Consider the following 20,778-nt stretch of genomic DNA (forward strand, 5'->3'; position numbering starts at 1 on the left):
AATCACACACAGAAGCATACACATACACACAAAAAAAGAAAAAGGGAAAAATATATATATATCGTTGCTCCCAAAGTCCACCTCCTCAATTTGGAATGATTCGTTGTCTATTCAGGTATTCCACAGATGCAGGGTACATCAAGTTGATTGTGGAGATTTAATCCGCTGCTTCTGAGGCTGCTGGGAGAGATTTCCCTTTCTCTTCTTTGTTGGCACAGCTCCTGGAGTTCAGCTTTGGATTTGGCCCCGCCTCTGCCTGTAGGTCACCTGAGGGCGTCTGTTCTTTGCTCAGACAGGGCAGGGTTAAAGGAGCAGCTGCTTCGGGGGCTCTGGCTCACTCAGGCCATGGGGAGGGAGGGGTACGGATGCGGGGCGAGCCTGTGGCGGCAGAGGCCGGCATGACGTTGTACCAGCCTGAGGCACACCGTGTGTTCTCCCGGGGAAGTTGTCCCTGGATCACGGGACCCTGGCAGTGGCGGGCTGCACCGGCTCCCGGGAGGGGCGGTGTGGAGAGTGACCTGTGCTTACACACAGGCTTCATGGTGGCAGCAGCAGCAGCCTTAGCGTCTCATGCCCGTCTCGGGTCCGCGCTGAGAGCCGCGGCTCACGCCCGTCTCTGGAGCTCCTTTAAGTGGCGCTCTGAATCCCCTCTCCTCGCGCACCAGGAAACAAAGAGGCAAGAAAAAGTCTCTTGCCTCTTCAGCAGTTTCAGACCTTTTCCTGGACTCCCTCCCGGCTAGCCGTGGCGCACTAGCCCCCTTCAGGCTGTGTTCACGCAGCCAACCCCAGTCCTCTCCCTGGGATCCAACCAAAGCCCGAGCCTCAGCTCCCAGCCCCCGCCCGCCCCGGCGGGTGAGCAGACAAGCCTCTCGGGCTGGTGAGTGCTGGTCGGCACCGATCCTGTGCGGAAATCTCTCTGCTTTGCCCTCTGCACCTCTGTTGCTGCGCTCTTGTCTGTGGCTCCGAAGCTCCCCGCCTCTGCCACCTGCAGTCTCCGCCTGAGCAGGGGCTTCCTTGTGTGTGGAAACCTTTCCTCCTTCACAGCTCCCTCCCACTGGTGCAGGTCCCATCCCTATTCTTTTGTCTCTGTTTTTTCTTTTTTCTTTTGCCCTACCCAGGTACGTGGGGAGTTTCTTGCCTTTTGGGAGGTCTGAGGTCTTCTGCCAGCGTTCAGTAGGTGTTCTGTAGGAGTTGTTCCACATGTAGATGTATTTCTGATGTATTTGTGGGGAGGAAGGTGATCTCCATGTCTTACTCTTCCACCATCTTGAAGCTCCTCCCTGCTTTACTTTAAATATAAACCATTTCAGAAGCACAAGTTTGAAGACATTCAGTCATACAGAGAGTTATTACTGTAGTGAATAATTATGTGGGAGTTTTATACCTTTATCTTTTCTTAGGCTGCATCTTTTACTGTGGCAGTGTTTATTGTTTTATCTACGTTTAGGAAGGATGTTTTTGCTAGATATTAAATTTTAGGTTGGTAATTACTTTCTTTCAGCATTTTAAAGATTTTCTACTTTTCAACATTTTGTCATTGTTTCCCTTTTAGAGATAATGTATCTTTTTTCCTTCAAGGTGTACTGTATTTCATCTTTCTCTGGAAGCTTTGAGATTTTTCCTTTCCTTAGATTTTCAAAAGTTAAACCAAATATGCCTACTGTAAAAAAACATATTTTTAAAATGTATCTTAATGTTTGTAGAGCTTCTTCCATCTGAGACCTGATGTCTGTTGTCAGTTTTGGAAAATTCTTCATTAGTATCTCTTTAAACAGTTCTACTGCCACATTCTCTTTAATCTTCTGGGACTCATGTTACATGTTATATTCCTTTTACTATGTCCCATGTGTCTATTAAACAGTTTTCTATGTTTCTCACAATTTTTTTCCTCACTGTGCCTCAGGCTGGATATTTTCTTCTGATTTGCCTTCATCTCACAAATCTGTTCTTCTGTAGTTAAATGCATTTGTTGAGGTCTTAATTTTATTTATTAATTTTGCCACTTTAGAATTTCCATTTGATTCTTGTTTTATATATCTAGTTATCTGGCAGAATTCTCTGTCATCTTTTTTTTTAAGCACTTTAATTACAGATATTTGAAAGTTGTATCTGTCCTCAATATCTGGATTATATGTAGGTCTTTCTTGTTTTTCTTTCAGCTTTTCAGTCATTTGATCCTGATTCCTGTAATGTCTACTTATGTTTGACTGAATAGTGGATACAGTGTATGAAAAACTGTGGAAGCTGTGGATAATGTTATTGTCTCCAGAAAGGACTGTTCTTTTGCCAGATAAGTTAGAGTAGGGGTAGTTCATATTGATCCCCTCAGGGATCAACTGGAGGTTTCGGTGAAGGCTGTTCTATTTCTGGTTTGCTCTTATTCTGAAGGCATAGCCCTTCAGGGGTCTCAACTGAAAGCTTTCTCTTTTAAAGGCCCTGAACTCATTTGTCTCTCCCAGCACTGTGAAACTCTGAATGTGCTTCGTTAGCTTTTTAGCCTCTTAGATGCTGTTTTCTGCTTATTGTCCCAGATTCCTGCCCTACACGGTTTAGGAATTGGCAAACACCTTGAAAAGAAAAGCTGTGGACAATGTCAGTCTCACCTCACTATGATCTTGGTCCCTTGAGTCTGAGCTGCTTGTTCTTCAGTGACTTCAAACAGTTGTGTTTTGTTTGGTTTATATTTTATCCTGCCAGGAGGGTTAGTCTGGTACAAACCACTTTCAGTATCAGAAGTTTTCAATTGACATATTCCATTGTTTTATGGTATTCTCAAAGCATTGAAGAGATGGTTTTTTATCTTTTAATAAATGTTAAGCTTGTACTCTGGGTATTTTGCTATGACCTTCTAACACTAAAGTGTAAGATATACTCTTTGGTTAAAGCAAGAAATAGAAATAATATTTATTGAATTTCAAAAACTTGAAGGCCCTTATTAAACATTTTATAAACATTTTCAAATCTAGTTGGAAAGGCAGCACATCTTCAAAAAAGATATAAGCTACTATCTAATATTGTACTTACATGTCAAATGAATTATACTACAGTGCATACTATAGGAAGATAAGAACTAATATTTATTGCACACCACTGTTAGGTCATTTGATCCTCAAAATAAGCTTATGATGTTTCTATTAAAATGGAATGAGGAAGAATGGCCAGTTGTAAAAAAAAATTTGAAAATAAGTAAAATTATAAAGAAGAAAATTAAAATCACCCACAATCTACTGAGAGATTACCATTAAGAACATTTTAGGCCTAAAGAACATGTCTAGTCTTTTCCCAGTACATATAAATATATATTATATATCATCCTGAAGCACTGAGTTTAGTAACATTTTATTTGCTTTAAAGTCTTTAGCTATATGCAATTCTAGCACTCCTGCTTCAATTTTATTATAACTTTTCTATTTCTAATGCCTTTTAAAATTAATCTAACTGTGAAACATTTTTAAACTTTGATAGTTTGATAAAATTTCAATAGTGCAGACAAAAAGCTTTCTAAAATATACGCAGCTGACATTCTTTTTAGTAATCTAGTACAATGGATTATTTCTCTAAATTAAGAATTTTGTTAAGTTTATATAACTTACATAATTATATTGTGATTTTTTTTCTAAAGTTAGTGTAAAGTTGGCATGTTAAACTTCCTAATAACTTTTTTGTTTGTATTTTAAAGGCCAAACTGTTTTCAGATAGTGGTTCAGCACTTTAGTGAAGAACATTACATCTTCTACTTCGCAGGAGAAACTCCAGAACAAGCAGAGGTAAGTTAACTGTTTTTTCAACCACTGTCAACTTTATTCAGCCCATGTTTTCTTTTTTAACTGGAATAGAAAGCTGTTGCATTTAAGATAATGTGATAAAAAGGATGCCTGAAATCTAATCATGTTTTATTTTAAGGAATGAGAAACTTTCATGTGCAAAAAAAATATTTTTGAAAGAAATGCAGGAAAACACAGTGTAGGGTTATTAGGAAAACTCCATTTTAAATTGACCTTTAAATGGGCTATGATGTTGAGTCCAACTGAGAATGTTCATTGAAAATCATCTCTGCAGAAAGGTTATAGATATTCTCAGTACAGTCAAAAAGGTAAGCCAGTTAGTTTTGCTAATAAGCATTGTTGTTATTCACTCACTGGTTGAACTGTGTCTAAAAACAGAAATTCAGTCATCACAAGGAAAAAATTTTGAGGAATTTTCTGGTTTTCTCTAAGTCTAGATATAATGTTTACTTTCAGCACTAGCCATTGATCCATGTGCAATGCCCTTATTAAAACTTTTATTAAATTTTAAGTAATGCTGTGAAGAAATATTTTTAAAAATCTCCTTTTAGAAGTACTTTGATTTCTTTGAACCATAATATTTCTGGGGTGTTTAGAGGTATTTTGTAGAAATATGGCTATATTTCTTCTGCTTATACTCTATGGAAGGAACTCGCAGGTAGTTTTAGAGGTGAAAGAAAGTGACTTTGTTGAAAAAAAAGAAGATAATTTGCCAACCCTGGATATGAGGCAGATGCTCCTAAAACTCTGGATCCTGGCCTGGGCCCCTGACTCATAAATTATGAAAATATCTTAGGGTGTAGAATAAATTTGATGAATGAGCCATTGTGTTTTATGGCTTATAATTGAATATCAGTTTTCCATCATGGAAAAATATCTCAATTGAATACTCATTATTAACTTATAATACACATAAAACCTTGTTTTGTGGGTATGTAGCCCTAATTTGCAAAAATAGGGCTCATAATATTTTGCTGTTTGACTTTTTTTTTTAAATGTTAGATACTGAGTTAGAAAAGAAACTTAAACTTGAGTATCCTATCTTCTAGTTATTTTATCATGTTCTCTCTTTCTAAAGATGTGTTACCTGGATGACATTTCAATGTGTTTTGCATGCCTCACATAAATATAACATTTTCTTATTGGATTTATCTATACTCTTTCCATATTCTGTTTCCATATATCCCTTAAAGTTCAAAAATACCACTGATAGTCCCAGTTTTTTATTACTTTGGTGGCCTGTGGTATCTCTGGTTATTGTCTTCTCTTTCTAAAAGCTGTGGTAATTGATTTAGTCTTAAGTTTGCTCCATTAAAAGACATTCTCTAAACGCTGACAGAGTTCAGATTCATTGAAATAGTCAACAAACTAAAGACCTAGTTGAGTGAAGCAGTAGTACAGAGCTTTCTAGAAACATGTATGCCAAATAAAATATTTAGATTTTTGATAAACCTATAATTGTTCTCTCCTTTCTCCAGAGTACTAGATCATTAAACATTTTAGAATATAGCTGCAACTTAATATTAGGCTGAAATATTGTTTTAAATATAATGTTATATTTGAAAGGCTTATAAATCACCCAGACCCCCTTATACATTTCTACCTATATCATGGTCTAAGGTAAAGATTAGAATGTTTGTCATCAAATCAGTCATCACATTATCAATTGGTTTTGCAGTCAGCCTTCCTTTCACAAAATGTATCAAGTTCAGTTCTGCTTTAGGGTGCCTCATGTTTAACTGCTTAACTATATGTAAATTTATTTTCTGGCTAATTATCACTCATTGGTACTTAAGATTAATATAGAGATTCTATAATAATACAATCAATATTTTACAGAATTATGTTGTTTTGGTCACTGTTTTATTTTGTTGGAGCACAGATGTATTTAAAGCACAGGATACTCTGAGTTTAGAAATGGCAGTGTAAAGAAGGAAGGAACTATTGAATTTGGGGAAAAAACCCAAACTGTTGATTGGAAACTGCATAAACTATTGTGTACTATATTTCTTTGAAATGCTGTTATTTTTCGTAGGACTGGATGAAAGGTCTGCAGGCATTTTGCAATTTACGGAAAAGTAGTCCAGGGACATCTAATAAACGCCTGCGTCAGGTGAAACTTGATCTTCTTTGATTTGTGATTGTCACAAATTTGTGATCGTATTTTGCTTTATCACTTTGCTCTTTATTTTTATTTCTCTATGAACTATTTTGGGCAACATTTCAAACACTTTAGAATTCTTGAGAGGTGAATCTTTTCAGGCATTTTAAAGCCATGCTCCCACTTGCTTCAGCAGCAGGAGAAATAGTTATTTCTTTATGAAAGAGAATATTCTTTATATACTTGCTGGATACTTAGCCCATAATGCCATCTTTTGAATACATACCAAGGACTTTTTTTCCTCCACTTAAAGTAACAATACCAAGCCAACAGCAACAGAAACTATTCTGTTCAGCACTATTATTTTTTTTTTTTCTTCAAAAAATTATTTTGGCCTGTGTCAGAAAGGTACTTACTGAAAAAATCATCTGACTGAAAGTACTAATCCTGGTAAACTTCAGGGTTTTTCATTTCATAGTAATTGCTTTTGAAACCTATTATATAACTTATGGGTACTATCCTATCTTATTTGAAACCTTCACATGCCTGCATGTTCATTTACGGAGAGTTAAGCTAGGCTTTCTCTTTCGTTCTAGGTATGTAAACTCAACTTTATACCCTCCATTTCTTTGCTTTTTTCTTTTAGTTATCCCCAGATAATTGGAAAAAGTTAGGTAAATTTAATATTCTTGGAGTTTTGAGGAAAGTTTCTTTTTTGTACAGTATTTATTGACTAAAGTGACTCTTGTTTTACTTATGGGAATTTGCAATAAGCTTGGTGAATTTAACATACTGTTCTATTGGAAGTGGATAAATGGTTATTATTTAGATGACTGAAAGTTTTATTCCCTGTAACCAGAAGTCTGATATTTTCCCCAGGGACATTTAATTATATGCATAATCACTATGTGTTCTCAAAACATGTTTTAACATTTCAAAAGCTATGGAAAATCAGATTCAATTTTTGTAGATTGTATCTTGTGAGAAATTTCAGGCATGAAATTATTATTTGTAGGTATAATATTATATAATCATAATGATATAATAGCTAACAATTTCTTGAGCCCTTTTTATGTGCCAGGTACTGTGCTTGTGCTTTTATACATATCATTTCTAATCTTCACAACAACTTGCAGTGTAGACTTTATCCTAATTTTATATCTGAGGAAGCTGAGGCTCATAGAAACTGACTTGTGCAAGGCCACACAAGTAGTACGTGGCAAGAGGGAAAGAGAACCTGATACTAGAAGATAGATGGTTTAAGTTCTGCATCAAAACTGAAAAATAACTTCGCTTCTTTGGATCTGTATCCTTTTCTGTAAAATGAGAAGGTAGAATCAGTATTTTAAAAATATTTTCTAGCTGTGGAACTCTGTATAGAAAGAAAAGCTTCCAGATGAGCATTATATAGCATGTTAGATTTTGATTTGGGTGGTAACAGTTATTTACTTAAATTAATAAAGAATCCTCTTCTCAACTTCATTTTCTCTGAACCATTGTTTTATAGCAGAAAAGGTGTATTTCATTATTTTTGCAGGAATGTAATTGGAGTAATAACTTGTAAAATACTATTGTATTTACTTTTTTAAGTGGGAAGAATTTATTAAAAGGGAAAATAAAACTGAAGGTCATGTTTTCTGAAAAAAGGGGAAAATAAGTCACTATTTTGGGTTTTTATAATAATTGCCTTTGAAACCTAGTGCATAATTCTTGAAATCTGGGGTAACAATTTCTGTGTTTTCTTTAGGTCAGCAGTCTTGTTTTACATATTGAAGAAGCCCATAAACTCCCAGTGAAACATTTTACTAATCCATATTGTAACATCTACCTGAATAGTGTCCAGGTAGCAAAAACTCATGCAAGGGAAGGGCAAAACCCTGTATGGTCAGAAGAGTTTGTCTTTGAGTAAGTCTTATTTTATCATTACATTCGATGATTTTCTTTTGCTGTAATGCATTTTCTTTCCTTTTATTATTTTTTTTAAACTCTGTATCTAAATCACTCAGAACACGGTGCCAAGCTCAGGCATTTTAGTAATACACACTTTTTTTTTTTCTATTGTATTTGTTCACTTTTACTAGTAAAGTGCTATGTCCTTGGTTTTTCACCTAGTTATTAATATGAATTACCATTACTGATGAATCCAAAAACATTTACTAACATACACAGACAAAATGTCTACAAGGGTTTCCAGGATTTACTCGAGGAAGTTAAAGATGGTAGGGACAGTGTAATTTGCTTGTCTGTATTCCTGTGTACCAAATAATAAAACATGTTTTGAATCTAGTTTTAAATCTAGCACTTTCAACTGGGTTAGCAGCAGAAATAGGGGGTTTATTCGATACTAAGAATAAAGGAATTAGATAGTTTTATGCCAGGATATTTTCTTAATTCTTTTTCTCCTTGCTGCTTTAGTGATCTTCCTCCTGACATCAACAGATTTGAAATAACTCTTAGTAATAAAACGAAGAAAAGCAAAGATCCTGATATCTGTAAGTTGACACAGAAATTTCTAAAGTAAAAAAGCATGTTTTATATACTTTGGAAATTCATAATGAAGTATAGTCTAAAATGGAAATTAAAAAGGTGTGTAAGCAGTGTAACTTGAGATAGCTTCTTTTTGTACTTCTAAAAGTGTTGATTGCTGTATCTAAAACAGAAAAAATAAAAAGACCAAAATGGCTAAATTGTATATACTGTAAACTTAAGCCCTAAGGATTAAAGTAGGATCTGCTCACCCTCCCTCCACAATGTGTAGGAAGAAAAAGAAAACAGTAACAGTGGTCATCTTTCTGTGGTGCTTCCTTATCCCTTCTTCCTACTTTTTAGGTTTCTCCTACTTTCCTATACTTTGCATGTAAATGAAAAAAAGCACTGTTAAATTTTCTTCTTTAAACTAGATTACACTGCTCACTTCTGGTAGTCAGTACTGGTTCTCAGCAGCACAACTTTTCCCAGCCTGTTTCTGAAACAGGCGGCAATGGGATTTAGCAGTTCACACCAGAGTGAATTAGGTTAATCCTTAAATACCTTCTTAAAAATCAGGCTTAGGGGGAAAAAAAGTGGTATGTGTTAACAGAATCAAGGCCTGAATTTTTTGCTATAAATGTTTATTCTGTAATTTCTGTACTATTAAAATGCTTAACATTTTTAGTGGTTCCCCATTATTTTTAAGATAAAATCTAACCCCCTAGTAATGATACAGAAGAAAGGCCCTTTCCTGATCCACTCCTCCCCACTCTTACTTTCACTGTGTAATCTTTTGTATATCCTTCTCTCCAGCTACACCAGCTTTCTTATAGCTCTTAAATTGTCCATGGATTTTTAAAACCATCCACCATACCATCTGTTCAGACTGCACACACTCTTTTTTCTCTATGTTTCTACTTAGCTACACTTCCAGATCCTGTTACAAGTCAGCTTAAGGGGGTACCTGTTTGGAATGGATGTTTAACCTCCACAGAATGAATTAGATATTATTTCTCTGTACTTCATTAGCATATACCACTTTACAGCAGTTAGCACGGGGTATCATAATTGATTTCTTGCCTCCTTGGCTAGACTGTTACCTCCATGCAAGTCAGAGACTATATCTTAATCATGTCTGTATCCCACATCCCTACCTATCACAGAGTCTGGCACATAGCAGGCCTTCACTAAATGAATGAAGTAAGCATTTAGTATTAAATTTATGATATTACTGAAAAGCCCTTTAATAAAAAGCATTTAACACTATAGATAAGATAGAACATTAGGAAAATTTGTGTGACTAATTACAGTGTCATCTTTTCAGACAGTAATCATTTGATATTTTTCTGTCACAGTATTCATGCGCTGCCAGTTAAGCCGGTTGCAGAAAGGGCATGCCACAGATGAATGGTTTTTGCTCAGCTCCCATATACCATTGAAAGGTATTGAGCCAGGATCCCTGCGCGTCCGAGCACGATATTCTATGGAGAAAATCATGCCAGAAGAAGAGTACAGCGAATTTAAAGAGGTATTAAAGTTATTTACCAGTCCAATTATTTTTAAAGGCATTATGAAAAATAATTAACTTTTTTTTCCCCCCCAACATCCCTACTGGAGTATAATTGCTCCACAATGCTGTTAGTCTGTGCCGTACAACAAAGTGAATCAGCCACACGCACACATATATCCCCATATCCCCTCCCTCTTGCGTCTCCCTCCCACCCCTCTAGGTGGTCACAAAGCACCGAGCTGATCTCCCTGTGCTATGCGGCTGCTTCCCACCATACCCATTGAGTTAAATATAGTAATTTCATAGTTTAGTGGCACAGTGACAGGCAGAGAAGGTTGAAAAGCCTTGCAAAGCAAAGTATGACATTGCTTTTAAGAGACTATAAATATGTAGGTTACAAACTCATTCTGTTTTTAATAAATTTATTCAATAGAACATATTCCTAAATGTATACATATAGAAGAATGTATTTCCTGTTAATGTTACTGAGAATGCTTAATGCTGTATACTTTCAACAATCTTTCTTGATGTCATTTTTAGCTTATACTGCAAAAGGAGCTTCATGTAGTCTATGCTTTATCACATGTATGTGGACAGGACCGAACACTACTGGCTAGCATCCTACTGAGGATTTTTCTTCATGAAAGGCTTGAATCGTTGTTGTTATGTACACTAAATGACAGAGAAATAAGCATGGAAGGTACAGTATGGATGTGTTAGTGTGATACTTTTAAAAACTGGTTAATGATTAGATTTTATATATCAAGTATATATGTACTCTTAGAACATATTAAATAGTTAAATCATTTTACAAAGTTACTCAGTTTTTCATTCATTAAAAATTACAGTTGGAATGTCATTTCTGATTCTTAGACTGGCTAATATGGGGGGGGGGGTAATATCTCTAATACAACTTTGTCATAAATTAGAAGCCGTAAGAAAGTGACTTCCATGTCCAGATCAATGGCTTATACTGCTTGATTATTAAGAATAGTTTGGTATGCTCACCATGTTCTCGTTTGTTTTTTGCTTATAAATTCATTGCACAAAAGTTGGGTGTTAGCTGCATTTTATTTCTGGCTTCTATAGGTAGGTAGTTTCCAGGCAATTTAGCTGGACCCACAGTAGTTTGTAACAGCTTATAAATATGTCAGAATAACCCATATCAAACCAGCCCTTTGACTCAATAACAGTACTTGCTTCTAGGTTCCCCAAATAAACTGTAAAATCTAAAACTATTTCCTCCTAATCATAGAAAATATAAAAATATATAGATTTGTCAGGAAAGATAAAGTGGTGGTACATATTTTACACTGAGATTGTCTTTTCTGGCAATATTTGTGTTTTTTTAGGATTTTATTAAAAGTCATTAATAGCCATATTTTAGGCAAATAAGTTAATTTATACTGGGGTTTTACGTTACATTCTTGTTTGTAAATTAGCTCAGATTTTTCAAAGCATGGGCTCAGTGGACAGCAAAGGTGGATTCTGGTCCTAGTTTTGTCACTATTTGGCTCTTTAGTCTTAGACAAGTCATATAACCATCCAGAGCCTTTGTTTGTTCATATAATGTGGCAGTGTTAATTCCTTCTCCCATTTATGATCTAATGAAGTGAAGGAATAGAAAGTCTTTTGAAGAGTTAAGTTTATAGGAATATAGGATGTCATTATAATCAATATTTAATGCTACATGCAAATAAACATACTTAAATGCCTATAATTATTTGAGGAAAAAATGAATTCATTTAATTTCCAATCTGGTTCACATTAGTACAATCCTTTGCAGATAATTTTTAATATATATATATTTATGTAGATGAAGCCACTACCCTATTTCGAGCTACAACACTTGCAAGTACCTTGATGGAGCAGTATATGAAAGCCACTGCTACACAATTTGTTCATCACGCTTTGAAAGACTGTATCTTAAAGATAATGGAAAGCAAGCAGTCTTGCGAGGTGAGTATTGCAGCAAAGAGCATATTTTAATAGGTAATGCTTTATAGCTAACTGCACTTCAAGGAAAATATATTAGCTGTCTGAAACTGTTCATCAGAACAGTTATACCTTTTGTAATACGTTTAGAAAAATGTTATGCAAAACAGACTTTTTAAAAAAGATGTACTTTATTTGGAGATTAAAAACCTTGAATTGCACCAGAAATACATGAAAGTACTTTATCATTTCTCCTGCTGTACTAATGATAAAAGTGTATGCTACTTTCAGAAAGTGTGCAAACATAAATTGAAGTTATTGTTGGAGATTTCTGTTGTGTAAGTTCTATGTGACACTTGCTAATAACATCTAGGTTTCTCCTCAAAGGTTTTTTTGAAGTGGGGGTGGTGGTGGGAGGGTCAGAGGTACAAGATAACCCCCTCAAAAGCAAATAAAAACATCCTTTTGATTACTGAGCCTTCAGTGTAAACTCATAACAAACCATTAAGAAAAGGAATAGAATCTCATTTATATGGCTATTCCATCATTTTATTTTGAAGGCAGAGCAACTATAGAAGCAGGATATTGAATGTATTTTTTATGTCTGATACAAAATAAAGGAACTGCTTTTGATAATGTACACTGGGAGCACTCAAAATGTTAATTCTGCACCAAGTTGTCAATTTTTACTAATTAACTTAAGGGGAAGAAATGGATAATTTAGTGTTGAAATAGTTGGTCTAATAAGTGTAAAGGATACAGAAATGCAGCAAGTCTGCAGAAAGTCTCTGGATGTTAAATCCAGGCTAGGGAATTTAGATTCCTATAGATAAATCTACTCCATTAATTCTACATAAGAATTCTTAGATTTTAGAAGTTACTGGAAAGTTTTTAGAAGGGTTCATGATGCTGCCTCTGAGGCATTTGGTATTTTATTAGTCATTTTAAAAGTCTTATCTCATTCAGAAAAACCTTTCTATTTTAATCAGTTTTTTTCCTCAAATAAATAGATTTAAGATAGGCTTTATAATAATAAATGGTGATCTTTCTTTCCAATTAAATACTCCTAAGTATATTTGTGCATGTGGCCATTGCAGCTGGGATTTTTTTTGTCTTCTGTTTGGGAATATTATATTTAAAATAAAGTCTAATACAGTTTTGTGTGCCTGTAAAAATCTGTGGTAAAATGTGGTAAATGAATAAAAGAAAACTTTATTAATGGTATTAACCCAAAGCAACTGAAAACTGTTGAACAATCATTGCTCTTCAGTTGAGTAGATGGGAATTAATGGTAACAAGTCCATTAGGAGTTCCACAGAGCAAACCCCAGTGAGCCCCACACCACCACCAAAAGACTAATACAGTTTGAAAAATGGAAAAAGAGAGAACCTTGAAAACAAGTGCTTGGTTACCTTGATTCATTTGCATTTATCATTGCCAAGATGCATTTATATTGATTTATTCCTTCTCTTAGTTGAGTCCATCAAAGTTAGAAAAAAATGAAGATGTGAACACTAATTTAGCACACCTATTGAACATACTTTCAGAGCTTGTGGAGAAAATATTCATGGCTTCAGAAATACTTCCACCGTAAGTGGTGAAATTTTAATTTGACAAGAAATTGTATATTTGCATTTTAAAAAATTTGTATTTCTAAAACATGTGTAAGCTTTTCCACTGTCCTGATGTTATTATACTCTGAAGAAGTTAGGGTTTTTAATCTTTACACGATGAATTGTGTTTAAGGAAAAACAGTGACTTGAAGAAACCAAAGTGAAATATTTGCATTAAAATAAAACAAATCATGTTTTTATACAGGCCAGTATGTCTGGTTTATATAGTAACTTGGGGAAAGAATAGAAGCGTATCTCAGATTTGAGGAGGTCATAAAAGACATGTATCTCTCCAGTCTGTAGTTGAACATCTTGCTCAAAATGTACACGAGATAATTACTTGGTGTCTGCTTAGCGGCTTCTGGTGTTAGTCAGCTTGCTTATTCAGGTAGAAGTTAACTTACATTAAAATCTGTCTCCCTGGAACCTGTACTCATTAGTTCCTCTATATCCTCATTCCAGTACTTTTTCATACTTTTCTTTAATACAGAAGTAATCTAAAAATGGTAGGATTTCTTCCAAAGTAAATGTAAAGAATTGGTTAAATGAATTGATGATGAAAAGTTTTTAAAGTTTTCCTTATCCTTTGCTAAATATCACTACTTGTAACAGAGAACTTTTTTGGGGAAAATGGCCAGTTGCATTTAAAAATGTCATGTATTTCGTAAATTAAGCTTTAGGCTGCAATGAGATCAGTATTTTCAATTGCTTTCTGTATTGAGATGATTATGTTATTTTGGCAGGACACTGAGGTATATTTATGGGTGTTTACAGAAATCTGTTCAGCACAAGTGGCCTACAAATACCACCATGAGAACAAGAGTTGTTAGGTAAGACTTACTGTTTTGTTAAATCATATAGCATGCACTGAGAGTCAAGTGGATAATTGTGAAAATGTGGAGACTAACAGTATACAGTATACAATTCAAGACCTTTTGACTTTTATGTCAGAGCCCTGTTGAATATTTTCTGAATTCAGATAGCTCCTAAACTTTAACTTAGTGTTTTTGTTTTTGTTTTGAAGTTACCATGAGATACTTAGCTAGCAAGCTACCTTTTTGCATTTTCTAAAAACCTGAACATTCACTGATGGGAGGAGAGAAAGACGGGTTGATTTGTGCTGAGAAGGAAGAGCAATAATTGAACAATTTAGGTATTAATTAATTGGTTTGTAACAGTTTGTGACTCAGGGCTAATCTCCAACCAGAGTCTACTTAGTTCTGAAGCTGTTACAGTGTGTTCATTGTGCAGTAATTAGGAGGAATTGCTTTGTCAAGTCATAGCATTTTGTAGCTTATATAGGGGGACTTTGTTGTCATTAAGGTAACTTTTCCAATGAGGAAGCAGATCTGTAGAGATTAAATTGTTTGCTTAAGGTTATACAGAAAGTTAGTGGCTAAGGCAGAACTAAAGGCAAAACATCTAAGACCCAATCTAATATCCTTAACACTCTTGTACGCTTTTGTTTAAGCACACCCCAACCCATTCAAGACAGTAGGAAATTAGTGCAAAAGCATCAGAGAATTCAGGAGTCTAATAATAAAATTTATCATATAGAATATATGCTGCCCATCATGTTATACACTATTAAAAAAAATTGGGCAACTACTGAAGACACCAACATCATATAATTAGTTTTGAAAATGTGTGTTAATCCTGCCCCCAACCTAAATCTTGTAAAGAGGCTTCTACTCTTTTTACAGATAAAATCTCTCTTGGTTAGTAATGATATGACATAAATGTTTAAGAATTGTAGATTCTGTATTTCTTGGCTTTAGTAGTGATTGAGAGGAATAGAAACGTATTACAAGCATATAATGTTGCAGCACAGTTTTGTGTGATGTAAATGAAAACTTTTGTTAAGTTTCAAACAAGTATATTTGTTAAGCAAATAGCTGGAAATTCTGCTATGTGGATTATTTGATACTACAGGGTCTCTTAAGGGGCATTTACGGCCAAGGTGGTGATTTCTATCCCTAGTTAAGCTTTTAAATATATGTGTAGATACCTAGTATCCCTCTTACATTTAAAATCACCTTTAAAAATTCCCGGAAAGTAGATTTGCACACTGAAATTCTTTTATGGTTTGGTGTTGCTAGGTTATGTTTCAGATTCAAAGACAAAGATATAAAAATGTTTTCAAGCAAAATTTATGCAAGATTCTTCATAAATTACCTGCTATAAAGAAATCTAAAGACTTAATAATTGTATATTAAGAATAAATGCTCAGTCTGAGAAGCAACACGTTAATTTTTCTAAGACTCCCCAAAATTAGCAAACAACATCATTGGGAGGTAAATGCTGAAAAGTTGGGTTATTCACTAATAGAGAACAGAGACTGTGTCAATTATTTTAATCTCTAAAAGGAATTTTATCAACTTGGAAATAATGCTTGTCTTTACAAGGGCAGGTGTGAGGTCACTTAGTGTAGATTCCTCTTAAGAGGAAATTAGAGAAATATTATCTACACAAGGACATAAACCCTATCAGTAACTGAAGAAGGGAGCAGACTAGGAGTAGCTATATACACTTGTAGTTTTACTTTGTACTTCGTTCCCAGAGTAAGATTAGCAGGTAGAATCATATATGACAACTGTTATTAAGCCATGTGCTTTTATACTAATTTTTGGTTTTGCTATTAATATTCTGTAATTTGACAACTTTTTTTTTTAACTTTAGAAAGCTTGATGTCTTTTTCTTCATTGCCTGAAAAGCTTTTCAACATTGTTTGTATACATTTTCATTTAACAAGAAGTCACTTTTTCCCTAGTACAATGGATTCTTAATTTTTATGTAACAACAAAATCAGTATAACCAACTTCATTTATAACAGACTTTACTGAGCTGTTCTGTTTAAAGAAAGAGAAGTTAGAGAATGTTAGTTTTAGGGCCTTACAGGATTATGTGTCTATTAGAAGGGTTTATTTGTACTCCTACAGTATTTCAGAAATTCTTAGTGTTCCTAAGGACACTCCTTCCTCAAAGTAAGTATAAAATGCACTACTAGCTTGGAATAAGTAAATAATAGCCAAAACAGTAAATGTTACAGATACAACTTAAATCTTCCCAAAGTAAATCTAAAAATCTAAATTTGAGAAAAGTGAATAATGTTTAAGCAGCAAATATATATGTTCTTAAAGTAAGATACTTCAGCTTATTTTCATAAAGTTGCATATTTGGTCTTCCCTACATTAGTTCAAAGTTCATGGTTCTACAGGTATTAACATTTTTGTTTATATATATTATTTTAATGTAACACATACTGTAGTTTTCTAAAAAAACAAAATTTCCCTCCCATTCAGTGGTTTTGTTTTTCTTCGACTTATCTGTCCTGCCATCCTGAACCCACGGATGTTTAATATCATCTCAGGTAATCAGCTTTTGATAAATTTTGAAATTAAAAAAATAGAACAGTTTCATACTCTTTAGTAAGGTTACTCATTTTTTCTTTTAAATCTTTTTTTTTAATGCAATTATAAGACTTGGTATAAAACATTCCAAAGCACCCCTTTCTTCTTCCTTTTGCTACTTTACCTTTTCTTTCCATTTTGTTTCTTAACCTTTCTTTCCATCTAATATTTGAAGCCTGAGATGGCATGATTAGACACAGATCATTTTTTTTCCCATCCTTATGGCTCAAACTCTTATGATGATGACTTTTTCCAGCCTGCAACGTTGGCTTTTTCAAGTTGGGAAGAAGAGCTTCCGGTGTGCTTTTAACCCACGCTAGACCCTGTCACTACCATTGCAAGTTGGATTTTAAAATTATAGCTGCAGTTGCAGTAGTACTCTGTGAATACTTATGAAGAAAGTGGCCCTTTGAGATTTCCCAGTAGAGATTTCTTGTCACCAGCTATATAATGTTAATTGGCATCTTAAACTCCAACAAACCAGATTCAGTTTTGCTTATTACCCAAATGCCCATTATGGATTGACTTTCAGATGTTGTAGACTTCTCAAATAAAGGATTAGAATGATATTTGTGACTACAAATGTAATCATGAGCCATCATTAGCAGAAGGAATCTGAAGTATTTTTGTCTTAATAATTTGAAGCTCAAAATTGTATTAAAATTTTTTGGAGTATCTTACCTTTATAGCCATCATATCTCTGTAATTATCTCCAATTGCTACTAAAATGGTTAAATCTATGGGTCTATTAAGAATGAAGGGTTTAGAATTCTTTTGGAGAGATTTATTTATCTGAATGTTAGACTCTGAACCACTAGGCAATATTATTTATAGTTTAGCAACTTCAGATAAAAAGAGTACAATCTAAAATCAGGCAGCCAAATAGACTATCTATAGGTTTTTACTGTTAAATAATTATGTTTCAGAGCTTAAAATTAATAGAGACAAATATTTTTCATTTACATCCTATTATCTATATAGGGCAGTGCTTCCTGATTAACCTTTAAAATATTTTTTAAAAATTAATTTAAAAAATAAATTGCATGTTTTTCTCCTCAAAATAAAGCAGAGATTTCAGACTTTATCTTTGTTATTGAGCTTTAAAGTGAATTATTTGAGTCAGTGGAGGCTGGGAGCAAGGAATTGCTCATATTGCAAATTGCTAACCTTGGATGGGTTGAAATTAGCTTTGTGAATTGTCCTGAAGGGTATGTGGAGTAACAGGTCTTTTTAGCAATAAGATAAAGCTTTTTAGTATTTTGAAATATCCTGTAGTACCCTTTTCACAAACTAAAAGCACTGATAAGTGTATTCAGTTTTTCCCCCTTTAAATCAAGCTCTTTTGAATTATACAGGTCATACTTTTTCCAAAAAACATTGAGTTCCGAATGGAAGAATGTTAGTATTTTTAACAGTAAGGAAATATTAAAGTGCTAAATTTACAATGGTTTACTTGGAAGTACCTTTGGAGTTGGTGTCATTAGCTGTGCCCAATTCTCTTATAGATTCCCCATCTCCTATTGCTGCAAGAACACTGATATTAGTGGCTAAGTCTGTGCAGAACTTAGCAAATCTTGTGGAATTTGGAGCTAAGGTAAAAACATTTTGATACTTTAAAATGTCATTTATGAGTGAAACTTTGACAAGATAAAACCATAATATATGGCATAAGTAAATTTTCAACAGTGGATATTTCATAAAGATAATTTATGATTTTGTTGGTATGTTCATATTTTTAGATGCTTTTTTAGATTTTACTTTTTAATAGTGGAATTTTAAAAACCACCATTTTAGCTAGTAGAAAGGTATTTTTTTCAGTATAATTTCCAGTATAATCAGATTCTTCCACTTTTAAATATAAAAATGAGTGAGCGTATTTTTAAATGCACCCCAATTTTATTATGTATTGCACAATAAACATTCTCTGTAAATATTAAAATTCGGATGAGTTTTTAAAACACCCATATGTGATCCCACTATCTAAAGATAATGACTGTTAATGTTCTGGTAGGGATCATACTATGTCATCTGCTTTTGTTAATATTAACAGATAACAAGTATCCTTATAGGTACTTCCTTTCAAACTTGTCCAGTTATTTCCTTAAATGAACTTTGGAGTAAAAGTACTAAGTAAGAAGACATTTTGCTCCCCACAGCCTTGCCAAAACTCAACTAGTATTACTTTTTTATTTTTGACAATCTGATAGGCATGTTACTTTTTGTATCATTATTTCATTACTCTTAGAACTGTATGATTTTTCATGTCTATTTCTTTGGAATCGACTATTGAGGTCCTTATCTCATCTTACTGATTTTAAGAGAGTGTGTATTAATACTAACCCTTTCCCGTTTTACAACATAGCATATTTTCGAATCGGTTTAAGATTTTAGAATGAAGCAGTTTATAGTATGACTCAGCTTTTGAATTTATCTGAACCCTGAGGCAGGTTATGAGTACTAATTTTTTATTGCAGTCCCTACCACACTATATTTTAATTCCCTATATTCTCTGCTAGGTTCTAATAACCTCTGGGTACTTGGCAAATATTGATAGTTTCTCAATAATTATTTTTGAATGACCTACATATAAGAAATTTGTGTTTGCTAGGCTATGTGTGCTTTTTTTCATCCAGAATTTTTGTTCATTAAAAATACTCCATACTCCTATTCCTCAGAATAGCTGCTTGCTTATATTAGAAGGAAAAATATGGTCATTGTACGATTCATAAGTTAATTCTTATGAATAATGTGCTGCTACTGATAATTTGATTTATAAGAATTTTTGCTACATGTATGGTTTTTGTTATGGACCAGATAATGTTTTTGATGCGTATATAGTAAGCTTTTTATTTTTACATTTTTAGGAGCCTTACATGGAAGGTGTCAATCCATTCATCAAAAGTAACAAACATCGTATGATCATGTTTTTAGATGAACTTGGGGTATGCATATAATTTTTCAAGTACTTTGACATCTATACTTAATATAGCTGAGTATAACTCATTTAAGCAACAATCTTTAGAAAGCTTTTCTATCCAGAGCTTAAAAAAAAAAAAACCAACCCCAAAAAGCTGCATATTTTTGTCTACCTTCCTAAACAAATTACTTCATTTGATATAATTATTATAACAATTTATTCTTACACTGATTTACACCAAGAATAGAGGACTGTGGCTTTTGAACTGCCTCTGTCAATTTTTAGTTTGTCCCACCTCACCACTATGACATTCTGTTGCTGCTTTAGCTACTTTAACTTTGCTGCTACTGTGTGGAATTTGAAACAAGATGGATGACCCACAGTTCTGGCCAGTTTAGTAAGTAAATGGACTGGAGAATGTATGTTCCTGTGGCTTTTCTAAGAATAAAATACATGGATTTGGTGTTAAACTTCATTCAGTGGGACTACATATGCCTTACTTAGGCATTTATAAATAAGCTGTGATTATAAAATTAAGAATGGGATTTTTAAAATAATTTTTAAGACCCTGGATTTCTTAGTAAAGTTAAATTTTCTTGTTATAGATCTTCAGATACTGCATCAATTAAAAACTAAATAAATGTATTAGCAATTCAGTTCATATATACAGAAACCAGAAAAGAGATTAATTTAGCCAGGTGTGTATGGCACTAGGGAATGCTAGGGTAGGAGAATGTTCTGCTTTAATACAGTCAGATTCACTTAAAAGCACAAGTAAACAACCACCACACCACTGTACAGTCAAACCAGTCAGGACAGCCTGTGGGCCCCTAGTTTGCAGCTTCAGGTATAAGAAATTTACAGTATTGGTCCATATTGATAATGAAATGGAGAAATAAAGGAGCAGATGCTAAATGTCCATCATGTTCCTGTATGTGAACTCCTGGGAAGTTTTGAAGACTATAAATATTTCCGATTACCAAAAAAATATAGTTGGTCCACGACTGAAATTTTTTTTTTTTTTTTAACTATAGTGAT

The 20,778-nt window shown here is 34.0% G+C and overlaps 2 protein-coding genes and 1 long non-coding RNA gene across 9 annotated transcripts in view; 1 reads left to right on the forward strand and 2 right to left on the reverse strand.

The window, feature by feature from the left end:
* LOC309622564 overlaps positions 1 to 20,778 on the reverse strand; it is an 867,398-nt gene that overhangs the window by 683,829 nt on the left and 162,791 nt on the right. The gene's annotated exons all lie outside the window — the stretch shown is intronic.
* Positions 1 to 20,778, reverse strand: part of CCNH (cyclin H) — a 339,640-nt gene that overhangs the window by 289,422 nt on the left and 29,440 nt on the right. The window lies entirely within an intron of this gene.
* Positions 1 to 20,778, forward strand: part of RASA1 (RAS p21 protein activator 1) — a 108,506-nt gene that overhangs the window by 84,127 nt on the left and 3,601 nt on the right. For 2 of the 5 annotated variants that reach the window (XM_082375502.1, XM_082375503.1), the window contains exons 12-23: positions 3,680 to 3,767; positions 5,821 to 5,898; positions 7,634 to 7,791; positions 8,302 to 8,378; positions 9,711 to 9,883; positions 10,406 to 10,565; positions 11,682 to 11,824; positions 13,275 to 13,390; positions 14,157 to 14,243; positions 16,716 to 16,783; positions 18,329 to 18,417; positions 19,688 to 19,765. In XM_082375502.1, the coding sequence (XP_082231628.1) occupies positions 3,680 to 3,767; positions 5,821 to 5,898; positions 7,634 to 7,791; positions 8,302 to 8,378; positions 9,711 to 9,883; positions 10,406 to 10,565; positions 11,682 to 11,824; positions 13,275 to 13,390; positions 14,157 to 14,243; positions 16,716 to 16,783; positions 18,329 to 18,417; positions 19,688 to 19,765 (1,315 nt within the window). Of the gene's footprint in view, positions 1 to 3,679; positions 3,768 to 5,820; positions 5,899 to 7,633; positions 7,792 to 8,301; positions 8,379 to 9,710; positions 9,884 to 10,405; positions 10,566 to 11,681; positions 11,825 to 13,274; positions 13,391 to 14,156; positions 14,244 to 16,715; positions 16,784 to 18,328; positions 18,418 to 19,687; positions 19,766 to 20,778 lie in introns of those variants that run through there. The other 3 variants (XM_082375504.1, XR_014239255.1, XR_014239256.1) reach the window with 3 other exon arrangements.

The sequence above is a fragment of the Balaenoptera borealis genome (assembly GCF_965194805.1).
Source record: "Balaenoptera borealis genome assembly, chromosome: 2".
NCBI classification, from domain to species: Eukaryota; Metazoa; Chordata; class Mammalia; order Artiodactyla; family Balaenopteridae; genus Balaenoptera; species Balaenoptera borealis.